At 36.7% G+C, this 17,056-nt stretch overlaps 1 protein-coding gene and 1 pseudogene across 5 annotated transcripts in view; both read right to left on the bottom strand.

Moving 5' to 3' along the window:
- Positions 1 to 1,898: 1,898 nt before the first annotated feature.
- LOC123939429 lies at positions 1,899 to 2,024 on the bottom strand (annotated as a pseudogene).
- Positions 2,025 to 5,147: 3,123 nt separating this feature from the next.
- Positions 5,148 to 17,056, bottom strand: part of SRFBP1 (serum response factor binding protein 1) — a 79,138-nt gene continuing 67,229 nt past the window's right edge. For 3 of the 5 annotated variants that reach the window (XM_045999809.1, XM_045999810.1, XM_045999812.1), the window contains one exon: positions 10,754 to 15,042. In XM_045999809.1, the coding sequence (XP_045855765.1) occupies positions 14,858 to 15,042 (185 nt within the window). In that variant the 3' untranslated portion in view covers positions 10,754 to 14,857. Of the gene's footprint in view, positions 5,288 to 10,753; positions 15,043 to 17,056 lie in introns of those variants that run through there. The other 2 variants (XR_006817721.1, XR_006817722.1) reach the window with 2 other exon arrangements.

Below are 17,056 nucleotides of genomic sequence, written 5' to 3'. Positions count from 1 at the left end.
TAAAGATGATGGCTAGCATAAACTTAGGTTTATTATAAAGCTTCAGAAAAAACATAGCAGCTTGACACAGTTGTCGACAACATGGCCATCTAAGTTCATTGTCAGTGAGTTCACGGAGCATCCCAGCTTCAACCACTTCCTTGCCGTGTGACCTTCAACATGTCACCTGACCGACAAAGATTAGGGTGACAGAACAGAATGTAATTGTTCTAAACCTTCTTAAGGCTAAAGTGGCACAATTAAGTAACATTGAGAAGGGATGGAAAAGAAAAGGCAAGTTTGCTACTTTATATTTTTATAGCTTGGGTCAAAATACGTAATTTAAAGTTGATAAATACATCCATATGCCTATTCTTAGATTTATTAATATAAAGATAAACCCTAAACTCATATTTAACAGTTGAGGAAAGGATACTGAAAGGAAGATGAAATAGATTAATTTAATCATTTTTCCAAACAGACTACCTAAGCAGGGGCTGACATATAAGAATCACTGGCTAAATCAGGCCTTTCGGCAGATAAAGATTAATGAAATACAGCCATTTATTTACATATTATCTATGACTGATTTTATGCTACTACACTGAACTCTAGCAGCTGCCAGAGCTAAGCTGGAAAACCTAGAATATTTGCTGTCTCTTCTGCTGCAGAAAATGTTTGCAGACACTTGCTCTAAAGCAAGAGTATCAAGTATAGTATATACAATTACAAGGATAAATATAGCTTCTATTAAAAAATAGAAACATTTCATATTATAAAAAATCACCGACACACAAAAATTGCCTAAAAAGAATGACAATGTAACTGACAATTGTCTTTTCAAAAGAAACGAAGTCAGAGAACAATGATATATTTTCACAGTAATGAAAGAAAATAATTAGCAAGATTAGTTACCCTACTAGACTATCATTGTAGAATGAGATTAAAATAAAGACATTATTCTGATAGATTAAAAACTAAGAAAGCACACCACCTAAAAGGTCTTCAATATTTAAAAATATGTACTTAAGAAAATAGGCTAATAATAGGAGAAATGAGGTCAGAGACAAAGAAAAGTTGATGAACAAAGAAATTGGTAAGCATGTGAGGAGATCAACATAAACACTATAAAAACCAACAATAATATTGTCTAATTTGGAGATAAAATTAAAAGAACTAAAATATTTGATACAAATGCACACAAGAAAGAAAAATGAACTAAGAGTCATGAAGCCTATGTGTTGGCAGGTAGGCTTACTCAAATTAATTTAGATTTTAAGGAACAATCAGTTTAAAATTTAAAGGATAACGGCCAAAAGAAATTCTAAAATAGCTGAGAAGGAAATGAGAGGGGAAAAACTGTGAAATGCACCTGAAAAAAGAGCGAAAATCAGTAGCATAGAAATCACAATGTATCAGAATCCATGGGATATGGTTGAAAGAGAACACAAAGAAAAAACTGTGTGTCTTACTTAGGCACACTATTAACTATCTAATCTAGAAAAAAAGTGTAAAACACAGACATGCAAAATAAGACAAAAGACTTGCGAAACTGAATAAAAGAATCCTCATTTAAGATACAGTTGGAGGACAGGAGGGGGAGCTCTCATGCCCTACCACTCCTCCTCAATCATAAACTCCAACCTTCAACAGTAGAGACCTACCTTATCTTTCCCCACAGGAAGAAGCCTACTTTATGCTCCCCAGGAGGAAGGATTTCTCCTCCACTAGCAACAATTTCAGACAGCAATTCAGTAAGTGAAAAGCCATCACCACACTGAATTCTCACTTCTTTCCAACGGACTTGAGTACAAATCAGCCCCTCTCAATTTTCTCCTTTTCTCTATAAAGTAATGTCCCTTTCCTTTGATCTCTGGACTTGCCTATGGTGTGCCATAGCTTGTGTGTCTGGATGTGCACTTCTTCTGTCACTCCCAAATAAACCCATTTCACAGGTAAAATAAGTGGCTGTTCTACTTTTCAATTAGCAATAATCGCGCCTTGGATAAACCTCATTGGCTACGATACTGCCACTGCGCAAAGCTTGGCTGTTCTACTTTTGAAGGTTGATAGTGAAGTACCCCAAACTTGCAGAGATAATTTTAAAAACCAAGAGATTATATTGTTTTGCTCTGCAAATAAAATATGTCATGAATGAAATAGTTACTTTCAGTGTATCTATATTTTATATTTCTATATTTATTATTCATTTATAAAATAATTATATTCTTAATTTATATACATATAAATTGAGTTCAGGTGAAAATCTAAACAAGTTAACATAGAAAAAACAGACAAAGTTGTCAAAATGCACCAGCTTGAAATATTTTTTTCCGAGTTATTCTCGACTAAGTCTTCAAAAAACAAGAGAGAAATCACACAGACCATTTTCATAAATGTTTAAAAGGTATTTGATAAAATTCACATCCATTCTTGATTTATAAAAATACCCAAATAAGAGGAATAGATCTTAATATCATAAAATGTATCTATCTACAAGTCAACTTCATACTTAAGATGAAGCACCAGAAATATTACTATTAATGTCGGGAACTGACGGGAGGTCTACTTTCAGTGCTGTTATTTTGTGTTATCCTAGAGGTAGTAGCCATTCTAATTAGGTAAGAGAAATGGAGTTATAAGGGGCATCTGGCTGGCTCAGTTGGTTAAGCATCTGCCTTCGGTTCAGGTCATAATCTCAGGGTCCTGGGACCTCTGCTCAGCCTAGAGCCTGCTTCTCCTTCCCCCTCTGCCCCTCCCCTTCTTGTGCTACCATTTGCCCACTTTCTCTGTCACATAAATAAATAAAATCTTTAAAAAAATAAAAACAATGAGAGTTTGATAACCTGTGGCTGAGGAAACTGATGATATACAGAAGTTCACAGTCTTCACATATATGCACCATAACCAGTTAGAAGGTGCAAAGTACATCATTTCTAACATGAATAAAATCAAATATTATGTTTAGAAAAAAATTAAACAAAGTCAAAAGACAAATGATAAAACGAAAATTTTTGCAAATCATGATAGGCAAAGGGCTTATTCCTCTAACATATGAAGAGCCCCCACAAATCAGTAACAAAAATACTAAGAGTCCCAAATAAATATGACCAAAAAACAGGTCCCAGAAAAGAGAATTAAAACTGTGCTGACTGCTCTCACTTTAAATTAGTGGCAGTGAACTTTGAATGGGCTCCGAATGCTGCTCAGGACTCATGTCAGTCTCTTCCTTCAATTATTCTCATACTTTTTGTTGAAAATTAATTCATACCTTCTCCTCTATAATCAGACATTATCTTCTCTCCCATTCTTATTCTCCCCTGCTACTGCCCAAGTCCGAGCTGTGCTCTCTCTTACTCGGATTACTCTGATAGATCCCTAACTAGGAGCTGCAGCTACTCAATTATAGGAGTCATTAATAAACCAAGGAAACCTGTATAGATTCATGACTATTTATTCAAGCTAACATTTATTCAAATATTTACAGCATATGTATTCGAAAGGCAAATATTTACCTGGACACCTACTATATACAAGTTTGGGAGATGGTAGAGAAGGAAACGGAGTCTTTGCACTCACAAAGCTTATACTCTAGATGGGGAGGCTGACAGCTACATAAATAGGTATGTATGTCAGGTGGTGAATGTCAAAGAAGAAAAATCAAGCAAGGAGGGAGGAATAACCATTTGATGTTTTTGAAGGGAGGTCAAAGAAGCTCTCCCTGACAGAATGACATTTGAGCAGAGACCTGGGAAACTGAGGGAAGGAACAGTGCAGATATCAATGTGAAGAACATTAATTCAAGCACTAAAGAAAGTAAATTCTATGCATTGATAGTGCAATTGTAGTGTTTACAAAATCTCTAAAAATTTGATAGGAGCCTAAAAAACCTCTCCTTGACCAGAAGCAGTGCCAATGACTAAAAAAAAGAAAATGCAGAACGAGTCCACACCTATTTCAGACATAAAACAAATTGGTCATTGTTGGTATATGTGAGGACTACGAACTTTTGTCCATAATAGGCAAAGTGAGGCAAACACTGAATTTTTTATACCATGCTTAGTTTTAAAATAAACACAAATAACCCTCCTTCCTTCACTCACCCTCTAAGTTTTGGCTGTCTTTACTAAAAAACATCCTTTTAATTTAATCCTGAAAACAACATGGAGAATGACTTTCTTTCAAAACAAGTTTTCCCTTGAAGAGAAACACATGTTCAAAGTACAAACAACATTCCAGAGTCTCACTTAAGGCTACTTAGTTTCTCCATGATGACGTCATACTTAGGCTACTGAACGTGTTCATGTACATATCATTTCTTCTATAATTATTCTAAAGCTTAGGCCTATTCATGGAAGCGGACCTATCGTTCTATGCAACTCTGTGGGAGAAACAAGGACTTCCCAGGTCACAGATAATTTCTCAGAGTAATCAAAATGGATACTGCAACATAATTTTTGAAAATTTACTAGCTAAATTTACTAAAATTTACTAGCTAATTTTAAAATGTCTATAAGGAAAAGACCAAAGCATAGCCAAGAAAATGTTGAGAAAAAAAAAAAAAAACAACAACTTATGAGTAAACCAGGCTAGGGGGTATCTAAGGAAAATATAAAGCTATAATAAATTATTTATTTTTTTATTTTTTAGGGTTTATTTAAATTTCAGTTGGTTAACATGCAGTGTAATATTAGTTTCATGATTAGAATTTAGTGATCCATCATTTACATACAACACCTAGTGCTCGTCATGGCAAAAGCCCTCCTTAACACCCCTCACCTATTTCTCTCATCCCCCCACCTGCCTCCCCTCTAGTAACCACTGGCAGGGTTTCATTCTTTTTTTCGTGGCTCAGTAACATTCTACTGTGTATATACCACATCTTTTTTATCCATTCAGCTATAATATTTAGCATATTTATCATCAGCTGTAATAATTTAGCATGTAATACTAGATCAAAGAAACAGAGGAGAAGAGAGCCTAGGAACATTCCTGTGATTGTACAGTGACAGTAGAGAAGGGATGACCCAATGACTCAAAAGCAGCATTAGCACCATATACATACCAGAAAAAAAAGGATGGTTAGATCATCACCACTTATCATATATGTATTAAAATAATCCCAGCTCAGTAATGGATAACCACCCTAAAACTTTTAAGTTACTTACTTGTTGCTCATGGAAAGCCCAACAGGTGGCAGGATCGGGTTGAGGGGATCTGCTTCATGCAATCATGCAAAGACCCTAGCTGGCAGAAACTTCGTCTTCAAAAGCTATCTTGCAAGGGAGTCCAGGTTGCCAACATCCTGCTGGAAAACAAGGGAAGAAATGTGGAGAATTGCCTGGAACATTTTGTGCGGAGGTGAACATCATGTAGTCATTTTACCTAATGTAGGTAGCATTAGTCAGCATTTGCCTAATTGTAAAAGGCTGGGAAATATAAGTTAGCTAGGTACCTGAGGGAAAGAAGAAATAGATGAAGTGAGCACTTGGTTAGTGTCTCTAATACAGTATGTCTTTCTGGTTACCGAGTATCCTACCGCAACTAGAGCATGCTTCCTCGCTCCCCAAGTGAGACAACCCCAAATTCCATCCAGTTATTGCAACCAGCTTCAAGTCCAAGATCTCTGAATGATGACATGGTTCATATATGGATACAGCTCCTTGATATTCAGTGATATTTGCACAAACAACACCAGTTACAGAAATCTCCCTCCTGCCACCTGGCCCAACATATGACAGTCAAGTAAGGATAAATTTGTTTTAAAAACTGCATCTGAGAAAGGGTACATCAGAGGAATGCAGAAGGCACTGGTCTATTGCAGTTATGATAAACTTCTGGCAGGAATTTTGAGGTCCTTTCAACCTGGCAGTAAGAATATATCCTTGATTTCAACTTTGCTATCTGGAACGAACTACTTATTCAATGTTCTTCATAGCTCTAATCTACTCTTTAGCAGGTTTTTTTGGTCTATAAGCACATTTGAAATAAACGATGGGGACTGACCCTCCTCAGAAACCTCTAAAGTTTTGCAACCCATTCCTCCCTGAGCAAGTTTGGGAGCCCACAAATACTTCTAATGACAGAGCATCCAAAAGCTGTTGAAGAAGAGGCCTGCCTTTTTGGTTTTTGTGGGGTTTTTTTTGGCATTATAAATAAGTGAACTCTATTTTTGAGAGAGAGGTATCTATTCAGCTACATATGCTAGTAGCATCGCCCAAAGTTCTTTCCTAAATATAATTCTCAAGGTTGACTTTTTCCAAACTTTGTCTCCTGTCTTAAAGCTATCATGTTTAGGAGGAAATACCACGATACTATTCAGATCTGTACGGGAGACAGAAGACTTAATGGACCTCTGTGCACAATCTCTTCTCATTTGGAACTAGAAGCAATGATTTTCTCATCCTTTTTGCTTTTTTTTTTTTTTACTTGCAAGGTAACAAATTCTTGTCACATCCCATCTCTTTTTTCTTCTATCAACTTGATAAACACAGGTAGTAAAAGTCTATCACTGTAGGTCACCAAACACTGTCAAGAGAGCACAGGTGAAAACTCATTGTGGTTTGGGGAAGGGTAAATAGAAAAAAACAAAACAAAAATTGGATCCCTGGGGAGGGTAAGGAAGCTATCCTGTGCCCAGACTATGAGCTAGATCTCCTAACTTGGGGTGGGGCAAGAAAGTCTTCCAAACAAGATTCACCAAAGATGCAGTAAGAGGTTAGCTGTCACAAAGAAGAACAGCAGAATTACGGGATCCATCTACCACAAAAGATTTTGAACATCAAGAACTCAAAGAATTCTTCCCATGAGTCCTTTCTTTGAGGACTCTACCAGAGAATAAACCTCATCCAAACCAAAAATGACTGTGAAAGCTTCAGCAATTCAGCTCTTATATACTTCTTCAAAAAAAATCTGAGATGAAAACTAAGATGCAGCAAAGAGAACATGCTCTGTATTCTATATTCTCAAGGTTGACTTACTTTTTCCATCCTTTGCCCCATCTTAAAGCTATCATGTTTAGGAGGAAATACCACAGTTTTATTCAGATCTGTGCTGGAGTCAGAAGTCTTAATGGACCTTTGTGCATGATCTCTTATCATTTGGAAATAGAAGCAATGATTTTCCCATCCTTTTTACTTTTTTTTTTTTGGCATTTGCAAGGTGACAAAGTCTTGTCACATCCCATCTCTTTTCTTCTATCACCTTGACAGAAGTTCCAATGAAGTAAAAGCAATGCAACTAAATATGGGAGGAGAATAAACTCAATGAAATGAGAGAAGTAGAATGAACTCATTAAATATAATTTAGGTGAGGGGCACCTGGGCGGCTCAGTTGGTTGAGCCAACTCTTGATTTCAGCTCAGATCATGATCTCATGCGTTGTGGGACTGAATCCCATGTTGGGCTCCAGGATCAGTGGGGAGTCTGCTTGAACTTTCTCTCCCTCTGCCCCTCACCCCACTTTTGCACACATGCTCTAACAGATGAATAAATCTGTTAAAAAATGTAAGTTAGGTGAAAGAAGATGTCATTAAAAATGGACAATATTGATTGTGATTAAAACAATTAGGGACAATAGGCATTAAACATGGTATAACCACTAGAACAGAAATATTAATCTTCCCATACAACAAATATAATTTTTTAAAAGAGACAGCATACAAATACAGTTTGAAGAGAAATATAAAACATAATAAATACAATAATTACAGCATAAGATAGTGACAGAATTGAAAGCAAACATATTCACTTATCAACAAATGCATAAGGGTTGAATTTGCCTATTAAATAGAAAGATTTTCAGCTTGGCTCATAAAGACATAACCATATATTCTATTCAAGAAACATCTAAAAGAGACTGATTCAGAAGGGCTAAAAAGAAAGGGATGGTCAAATGTATTCCAGGCAAATGGGAGCACTAAAAAAGCAGGGAGAGCAACACTGATGTTAGATCAAGCAGAAAGCAAACAATAGTAGGGAAAGATTTTTCTAACTATGATTTCAAACTCATATGCAAAAATGAAATAAAAGGAAACTAAAAAAAAAAAGCATCTAACTATATACAATAGGTGACAGAAAAACAACATGATTAAAAAAGTGAATAACATAAATAGAATCAAAAGACAGCTGACAAATCGATAAAAAATATTTGTAATACACACAACAAGTAAAGGTCTACTATATGTAATATATAAATAAATCTTAACATTATGGGAAAAAGTCAAAAACAAAGCAACTCACTGACAGAAAAATGGGCAAGACATGAAAAAATTCACAAAAATAGATATAAAAAAAGACATAAATATTTTTAATGAGTACTCTACCTGTAATTAGAAAAATGCATTGTAAATTGTAAAACTACCCCAAGGTAATATTTCTCGCCTATCCAATGGACAGAATTTAAAATGTAGAATACCTTACTCTATTGGAGAGGCTGTGGGAATCACAGGACTCTCTCTTGTACTGCTGGTGTTAAGATGAACCTTCATGGTGGAAAATTTGGCAGTAAACAAAACTATACATGCACTTACTTTCTGACTTAACATTTCTACTCTAGCAACTTACCCCAAAGACCTAACTCCAATAATATGAAAACACATTTTCTTTGCTATATTTTTTTGAAACTACAAGCTATGGAAAACAACTTGTATATCCAGACACAGATGAGCTGCTGAATAAATTGAGAGGTCTACCTAATGAGGTATTAGAAAGTTTGTGTGTGTGTGTGTGTGTGTTTTAATTTAAAGATTTTATTTACTTATTTGACAGAGATCACAAGTAGGCAGAGAGGCAGGTAGAGAGAGAGGGAAGCAGGCTCCCTGCTGAGCAGAGCCCGATGTGGGGCTCGATCCCAGGACCCTGAGATCATGACCTGAGCCGAAGGCAGAGGCTTTAACCCACTGAGCAACCCAGGCGCCCTGTTTTTTGTTTTAAGTAAGGAAAATCCTTATGGACATATGTGCAGTGATTCCAGGATATATTTTTAAATGGGGAAAAAAAAAGTTTTGTTTTGTTTTGAGAGACAGAGGGAGTGAGTACACAGTGGGGATGGGGTGCTGAGGGAAAGGGAAAGAGAGTATTAAGCAGGCTCCATGCTCAGTGTGGAGCCTGAAGCTGGTCTCCAATCCCATGACCCCGAGGTCATGACCTGAGCTGAAAGCGAGAGTCAGACACTCAACCGAGCCACACAGGTGCCACAAAATAAATAAAGTTTATAAAATGACCAGGAATATTAATTTTTGCATTAAGAGCAGGAAATAATATATATACATTTATTTACCTATTCAAACAGAAAGAAAGAAAGCATATATCAGGGACTAATGAGATGGATTATCTACAGGTTAAAATGAAAAGAAACAATTTTGAAGCAGGAGTTGCCACCTCTCAAAGTATACCATTTTGAGCAGCTCTGACTCATGGAACAATGTACATGTTTCACACACGTAAAGAAAAAATATAAATAAAATTACCAGGGATGGAAGAAAAATCCTTTAAAACACATCAGATATGAGTATTAAAGTGCATTTTAAATTAAGTACTACATGGAAATAAGGCAGGGAAAATGCACTAACCCAGGTCACTTATTATTATTACTCTAAAAATTGAGACATAATTCACATTCCATAATATTCACCCTTTCAAAGTACAAAATTCAGTGGATTTTTGTATATTCACAAAGTTTTGCCACAACACCATCATCCAATTCCAGAACACATTCATCAATCAAAAAAAAAAAAATGCCATCCATACCGATTAGCAGGCACTCATTATTCCTCCCTCTCCTAGGCCTTAGCAATCACTAACTTACTAATTGATCTCTATGGATTCACATATTTTGGGTATTTTATGTAAGTCGAATCGTTATTTTGTGTTTGGCTTCTTTCTTAACCTAATGCTTTCAAAGTTTATTCATGTCATAATACATAGCAATACTCCATTTTTATGGCTAAATAATATTCCATTGTATGTATATACCATTATTGCTTATTCATTCACCAATGCATGGATATTTGGCTTCTTTTTGGATATTATGAATAATGCTACTATGAATATTCACGATCAAGTTTCTGTTGGAACGTTTTCTTTAAGGGTCTACAGCTACTAGTGAAAAGGCAGGTCATATGAGACTCTCACTGTTGATGCTGGTACACTTGAAGGTATCCCATGAGTCTTTGAGGATCTGTTGGTTGTTCATTCCCTCCCCACCCCGCTCCTAAAATTGGTTAATCTCAATTGACCTATCTTTAGTTTCACCAAATCTTTCTTCTGCCTGCTTCAATCTGCTGTTGATCACTTATGTTGAATTTTCTCTATCATTTATGGTACTTTTCAATTCCTAAATTTCTTTTTGTTTCTTCTTTATAATTTGTTTCATTATTGATATTCTCTATATGGTGAGGCATTATTCTCAGACTTTCTTTTAGTTCTTTAAATGTTGTTTCCATCAGTTCTTTGCACATATTCTCAAAATGGCTTATTTAATGTTTTCATTGAGTAAATCCAAAGTCTAGAATTCTTTGGGGACGGTTTGCTTTTCTTCCCCTCTATGTATGAGGCATACTTTGTTTCTGGATAGGTCTTATAGCATGTTCTTGAAAAATAAACTGGTCTTTTTTAAAAAAAGATTTTATTTATTTATTTAACAGACAGATCACAAGTAGGAAGAGAGACAGGCAGAGAAAGAGGAGGAAGCAGGCTCCCTGCTGAGCAGAGTCTGATGTGGGGCTCGATCCCAGGACCCTGGGATCATGACCTGAGCCGAAGGCAGAGGCTTAATCCACTGAGCCACGCAGGCACCCCCAAAACTGATTTTAAGTAATATAATTATATATATAGTGCATATCTAAAAATCAGATACTCCCCCTCCCTAGGGCTTGTTGTTTTTTGTTTTTGTTTAGTGGATTGTTTTGAACTTTGAAGTCTGTATTCTTTGTTGTATGTGGCCATTAAAGTTTCTGCTTCATTAGTTTAGTGGCACACTAATAACAAGACAGATTTCCTTAAATGCCGAGAGCACTTCTGTGATTTTAAGGAGAGATTGCGTGCACGCGCATGCATGTGCACGCGCTATGGCACACTTTCAATAGCCAGGAAGTTGACAATTCCACCTGAGCCTTCATTTCCTGCTGGAACAGAACCTCAAGGTCAGCTGAAGTGACATTTTAGGACCTTCTCAGCTCTTCCCTGAACATACACACACAGCACTATGTAAGCACACATGACTTGCTTAATTCCAATATATATCAGAACTTATTAAAATCCCTAAAGATACCGAATTGTCCAGATTTCGTTTTAAGCTTTTTGACAAATGTTTGCCTCAACTGTTATTCACTGTCCCAAGCAACTGTGATGCCAAACAATTACCTCTGATTGTTTTTGAAAAGTGGTATCAGGAAAAAGGCTTTCACACTGAGCCAGTTCTCAGTCAAGTGGGGTCTTTCAGTGAACTACCACATTGGTCAATAATGATAATTCTCAGTGAATATATTGTTGAAGAGGATCCAACCCTGTTCTGCTTCTCCTAGTGACTGCCAGGCTTCTGGTTTTCACTGTAATTATGGGCTGTTGGTTTTCAAAACTACCATGAATCTGAGGAGTGAAAGATGAAAATAGGGAAAGTTAAAATGTCACAAAGATCACTGTTCTTATCAAGATTCATTCTTTTTTCTTGAAAAATACTCCCTGGATTGCAGTAAAGCTGTGCTTAACTCCATAGTTCCAAAAAAAGTTGACTGTGATAACATAGTTTCCTCACTGCTTTTTATGGGGAAAATAATTTCTGTACATCTTTACTCCACCATTTTTGCTGACATCACCCCACTTAACTTTCAAACTTAGTTTTGAGACCATATGTCCTCAAGCTAAAGAAAAAAGAATTCTTAAACATATACTGAACTTTGGCTAGTAGACTTGTATTCCGCATCAGCCAGAAACTCTGAAACTAACTTCTGTGGTATTCTAGGGTTGAGAAAACAAGTAAACATACTGTGGATAACGGGAACCATCTTTCTCATTGTTAGATGGCAAAAGGACACACTATACGGCCTGAGTTGGCCCCCACTGGCCAAATTAAGGACAATCTGAGCCTCAAAATAAATAACGGATTTCTACTTCTGTAGTGATAGGAATCGGATTTCCCATCCTAGATTAAATAACTAGAACAAAGGATTAAATAAAATATGATTTAGGTTTTCAGACAATGGACAAAAAGCAGTAGAGCACAGTAATACCTGAGAGAGTGAAAACCAGTTGAGTGTTTTAGCACACTGCATGAAGTTTCCAAACTATGCTACAGAGGGAAGGAATACCAGGTAACTCCGTGGCCTTCCTGAAGAGACAGAGTTTAGGGTTTGCATAGGCTACTATGACTAGAATTTGTGAGGCAAAATATAAGAGAGGATGAGAAGAACAGAAAGAAAAGCTGGAGATCTGGCGATCTTTGGAAGGATCCCCTTACGACTATGGTGTAAGACTGATCTGTGCAATGCGTGTGAGGAAACTACCAAGGCCAGGGGAAAAAATTCACTAGAAAGGAGTTTGTGAAGCAACTGACACTGGGCCAGGTATAGTTTGTATTCTCATCTCACTGGATGTAACAGAAAGATTTGCTAGTAGAAAAAGCATTAGGCAGAGTGCTTAAAATGGTAATGCCTCTGGATTCAAATGGGCCCTGGGCTAAGCTTTCCCAATCTCAGCACTGCAGACCCTTTGTACTTGATAATTCTTTGTTGTATAAAATGTAGAATGTTTAGTAGTACCCCTGGCCTATATCCACTAGATAGGACACACAATGTCTGCAGACATTGCCAAATGTACCCTAAGGGTAAAACTGCCCCAAATGGAGAACAGTTGCAGACAAGATCATTAAAATGGCCACTAATATTCTGTATGTTCAAGGAAGTAGAGAAAAACCTCAACATGATAAGAAGACATATGCAATATTACAACAGAAACAACAGCAAAGAGAGAGGGGGGGAAAAGAGAAGAGTAGGAGAATGAAGGTGAGGAGGAAGGTAGAGGTAGAAGGATGAGAGCTGAGGATAAAGCAAATGAGATAAAATGTTATCGACTGGAGAACCCGGGTGAAGGACTTCGTGTGATAAAGAATTTGGCTTTGCCCAAAAAGAGAACTGCCTTTGCCTTTGGTTTCTTGGAGGCATCTATGTAATACCTGATAGAAGTACGTTTGTTTAGGACAGCAGCTGGCTACACTAAAAAAGACAAACCATGTAACTGAGGATGGGGGATTTGAGGTCATGTGTTAGCAGTCATTTCTGGAACAATAATTTGAGCAATCAAATGTATGCTGATGCTTACATACTGCAGCCACAACAAAAAAATCTGCATACCAAAACTTCAATGAGCTTCTGAGACTGGCAATACCCAATGCACATCGATGCCAGGATGGTAAGGCGTCCTGAGGACAACAGAGGCTTTGTGTTAGAACCCTCCATGGTCTATGCATCTTCTGACAGGTTTTAATTTGTACAAATTAAACCCTTTCCCTGTAATAAACAATGACTTCTGAGTAGGTTTCAGTGTGTGTATATAAGTAGGCTTCAGTAAGTTCCGGGGGTTTTCTAGCAAACTTGAGAACCTGAGGGTGTTTGGGGAACCCACCCCTGACCAACTCTATCTCCAAACCTGTAGCTGCTGTCAGAAGTGAGAGTGGTCTTGTGGGGGCTCTTCTAACTCTGTGGCTGGACCCTAACTCTGTGCAGTAGGGTAAGAAGCCTTTGCCAGACTTGGTAGTCTGGAGGACACTGCCGTCAACCTCGCAGTCTGGCTAAATCTGGATAGCCATGGAGCCATTTTTCTTCCATTTTTCCTGTAATAATTTTTCATAATTAAAATTTCAATGAAATTAATTTTGCACAATTTAAAAGACAAAAGTAGAAAAAAATTCTGCTTTCAACACAGTAAAAATAATTTCTTCTGTATAATCTCTTGAATTCCATTGCTCTGGTTATCTAAATTCTTAAGCTCTTGGAAATGACAGAAATGACTCTTCACAGCTTATGAATTCCTGCAAACAAGGGGGGTTTCCCTGCCATTAACAGTAAGATGGAATTTAGTTATCTTTGTTTAGTTAACCAAGAACACTTAATTTCTTCCAGAGAAGTGAAAGCGAAACATCTGCAAGGATTTTTAAAATCCCGTTTTTCTTTGAAATAACAGTACTCCATAGAGGGTAGTTCCTTCCTCAGTGAGTCATCTTATCACAGCATTCAGTTATCTGGAAATGCTTATTCAATCATACCTCCTTCAGAGTTTATCCTTTTGAATTCTAATCCATGATTCCACAAAAAAATGTTTCTATAAAAGTACATGGTCAAGTAACTGCATGTTATACATTCTTGATTTAAACAAATATTTCTATGCAGTGACATTTATAACGAATTACTGGTTGTGTTGCTACATTTAAACATGCATGTTGCCTAAAAGACCGAGACATAATTCTGAAATCAAAAACTGCCTGGCATCTATTTTAAGACAGACAAAAAGTGGACCATAAATAATTACAAACAAAATAAGAATATTTGTTAATTTATTATCTCTATACCCATATAAAGTTACTATCTTAGCTTTGCTAAGAATAACTTTCAGCAAAGGTGATCTCTTTTAAATTACTACAATTTCATTATATTTTCCATTATTATTTTAATGTATCTTCTCAAAATTTATTTTCAAGGCAAGACAGAGTTAAACCTGTGAAATACCCTTCATGTTAAACACAAATGAAGAAGTCTGGATAGCTATAATCTAAAAATTCTTTCACAGAGGTAACAGCATGGGTATATTAATACTTGATTTGAAGTTGCCTTATGGAAACATAACTTTAATAATGGGCTGGTTCACAAAACGAGGCACTGTACTAATCAATCATCAAATGTAATTTTTTTCCCCTGAAACACAGCAATTTTAGATTGCTGTTCTTTTCGCCTCCTGCTTGCTTCCCACGAAGGATGAAGAGGCAGCTGTGATTGCTGTTTTGTATTTTGAAATCCTTCTTGTGCACTCTTATTAAACAGATTCTTGAGCTGAGGTTCATTCTGCTGAAAACCTGGGAGGAGAAAGCAAAAACAGTGAGAAAGAACCATATACCTACATAGCATATGAGAGAAACACACTTCATTTTCTCACATTAGTATATAAGGAAGGAATTTAGTTTTACTTTAACGGAATACATCACAGTTTAAAAATCTAAGTCCAACAAGGAACACTGTGAAATTGAAATATACCTATCAATAGACAATTCTGGGACACATGCTTTCTATTCTATCATCTTTCTTCCCAATCTTTTAAACAGATGTTTGTTGTTTGTCTCCTAATATATGTTGTGCTATCTTATTTACATTTGCAGTAAGAAAAGAAAGAATGCAGATGACATGGAAGGCCAAAAAAGTCCCAAAAGGGCATCTTAGCTTAAGATAACTGTATATGGAGCAGATGTAGCCAGAAAATTCACATGTATTTACTAAGATATTGGATTTGACGACACTTATGGGAGAGATGTAGTTTTAAAGGGCTACTAATTAAATCCACTGCCTTCTATTACTAAACATAAAATTATCATAAATTACCAAATTTACTCAAATAGAAGACAAGGTTCTTCTTATCTACCAGATAAGAGGTGGATGTTATAAGATACTTTATGTTATAAGATCCTTTACATTACGTTATTTTGAACAATGAAGTAGTATTTGGGAGAGACACACCAGTCAGAAAACACATGAAACAATACATATTTCTAGAATCAGGGGGGAAGAAGGGGAGACAAAAATATAGATTTTTTTTTTTTTTTGAAGTAGTCCTAGGGATGCATGCGTTCTCCACTGCAGGTTAGAGTGACACTCACTGTCACAAGCCTTTTGACAATCTTCTTAAAAAGCCAATGTCATAATGTTATACAAACAAATGCACACGGTTTGGGATAACATTTCCAAAATATTATTGTACAAGGAATTCAAAATGTCCTGAATCTTGTACAAATCACATGTGGTCTAAAAACCTCACATAATACTCAGGACGGCTCTAGTAATGAAGAACCAAGAATTTAAATGTTAAATGAATCTGTCACATAAAAAATGGGATTCAAATAAGGCAGGATTCTAAATTAATATATTTTATATAATTATGGAAAGTAAACTGATATGTGTAACCAAACTGATAAATACTATAAATATATAAGCTAAGCAAATACAAAAACCCTTTTATCACTTGGGTCTTATGGGAAAAACGCGGGAATGCCTGAAGTTTACAGTTCTCCAGCTGATGAATATAGGTCAGTGAGGCAGATTGCCATGTGTCTACCAGACCTAGTTTTCTTTTCCTACTAGGTGCATAACGTGGATGTATTGCCCATCCTGACTACAGTTAGATGAGGCCATGTAGCTGAGTTCCAGCTAATGGCATAAGAACAAAAGGCCTGGCTATAAACACCTCAGGCTTGATCCTTTAATCCTCTCTCTCTGCCGGTAGGGAGCACAGCAAACTCCTGGAGGCAAAAGAAGGAAGAAGTACAAGCAGCGGACAGACGGTGAGGAATGAGAAATGAATCAGCAGGATGTGGTAGTTACTTGTTAAAGCACGCAGTCTACTACAAAGAATACCAAAGTGGTACTCGGAAGGAGGATACAACCATAAAAACAGCATACAAATTTGGCAGTGGCTTCACAGTTCAGTGGTAGGTGGTAAGAAAATGGACACTTTAGGTTGCAAAGTGTACATGCCTCTTATGCTAAGGACTGGGTAAAACTATGGCCAGTGAGAACTTGGGGAGCAGGCTATGGTCCTATGGAGTTTGCAGCACGAGAATAAGTGGGTGGAAAGAATAAAAATATTAGTGTACTGATGGCTCTTTGGCAATGGACTAAGAACAGAGAAAGAACTGGCCAGCACACAGGCAGAAACTGAAGGGAACAGAGTGTCCAGATATTTGGGGACTAAGGTTTAGAAAAGCCTCTGGACTTCAAACAGTAAGAGATAAGACTGAGAAAGATTTTAAGCAGGAAAGGTCTATGGAGATCTAGCCCCCGAGCAGAGTTACAAGTCAAGTATACTCTTCTCAACCAAAC

This window comes from Meles meles, chromosome 3, assembly GCF_922984935.1.
Source record: "Meles meles chromosome 3, mMelMel3.1 paternal haplotype, whole genome shotgun sequence".
Taxonomy (NCBI): Eukaryota; Metazoa; Chordata; class Mammalia; order Carnivora; family Mustelidae; genus Meles; species Meles meles.
The sequence above is the reverse complement of the archived record's forward strand: the minus strand, read 5'-3'. Positions and strand labels throughout refer to the sequence as shown.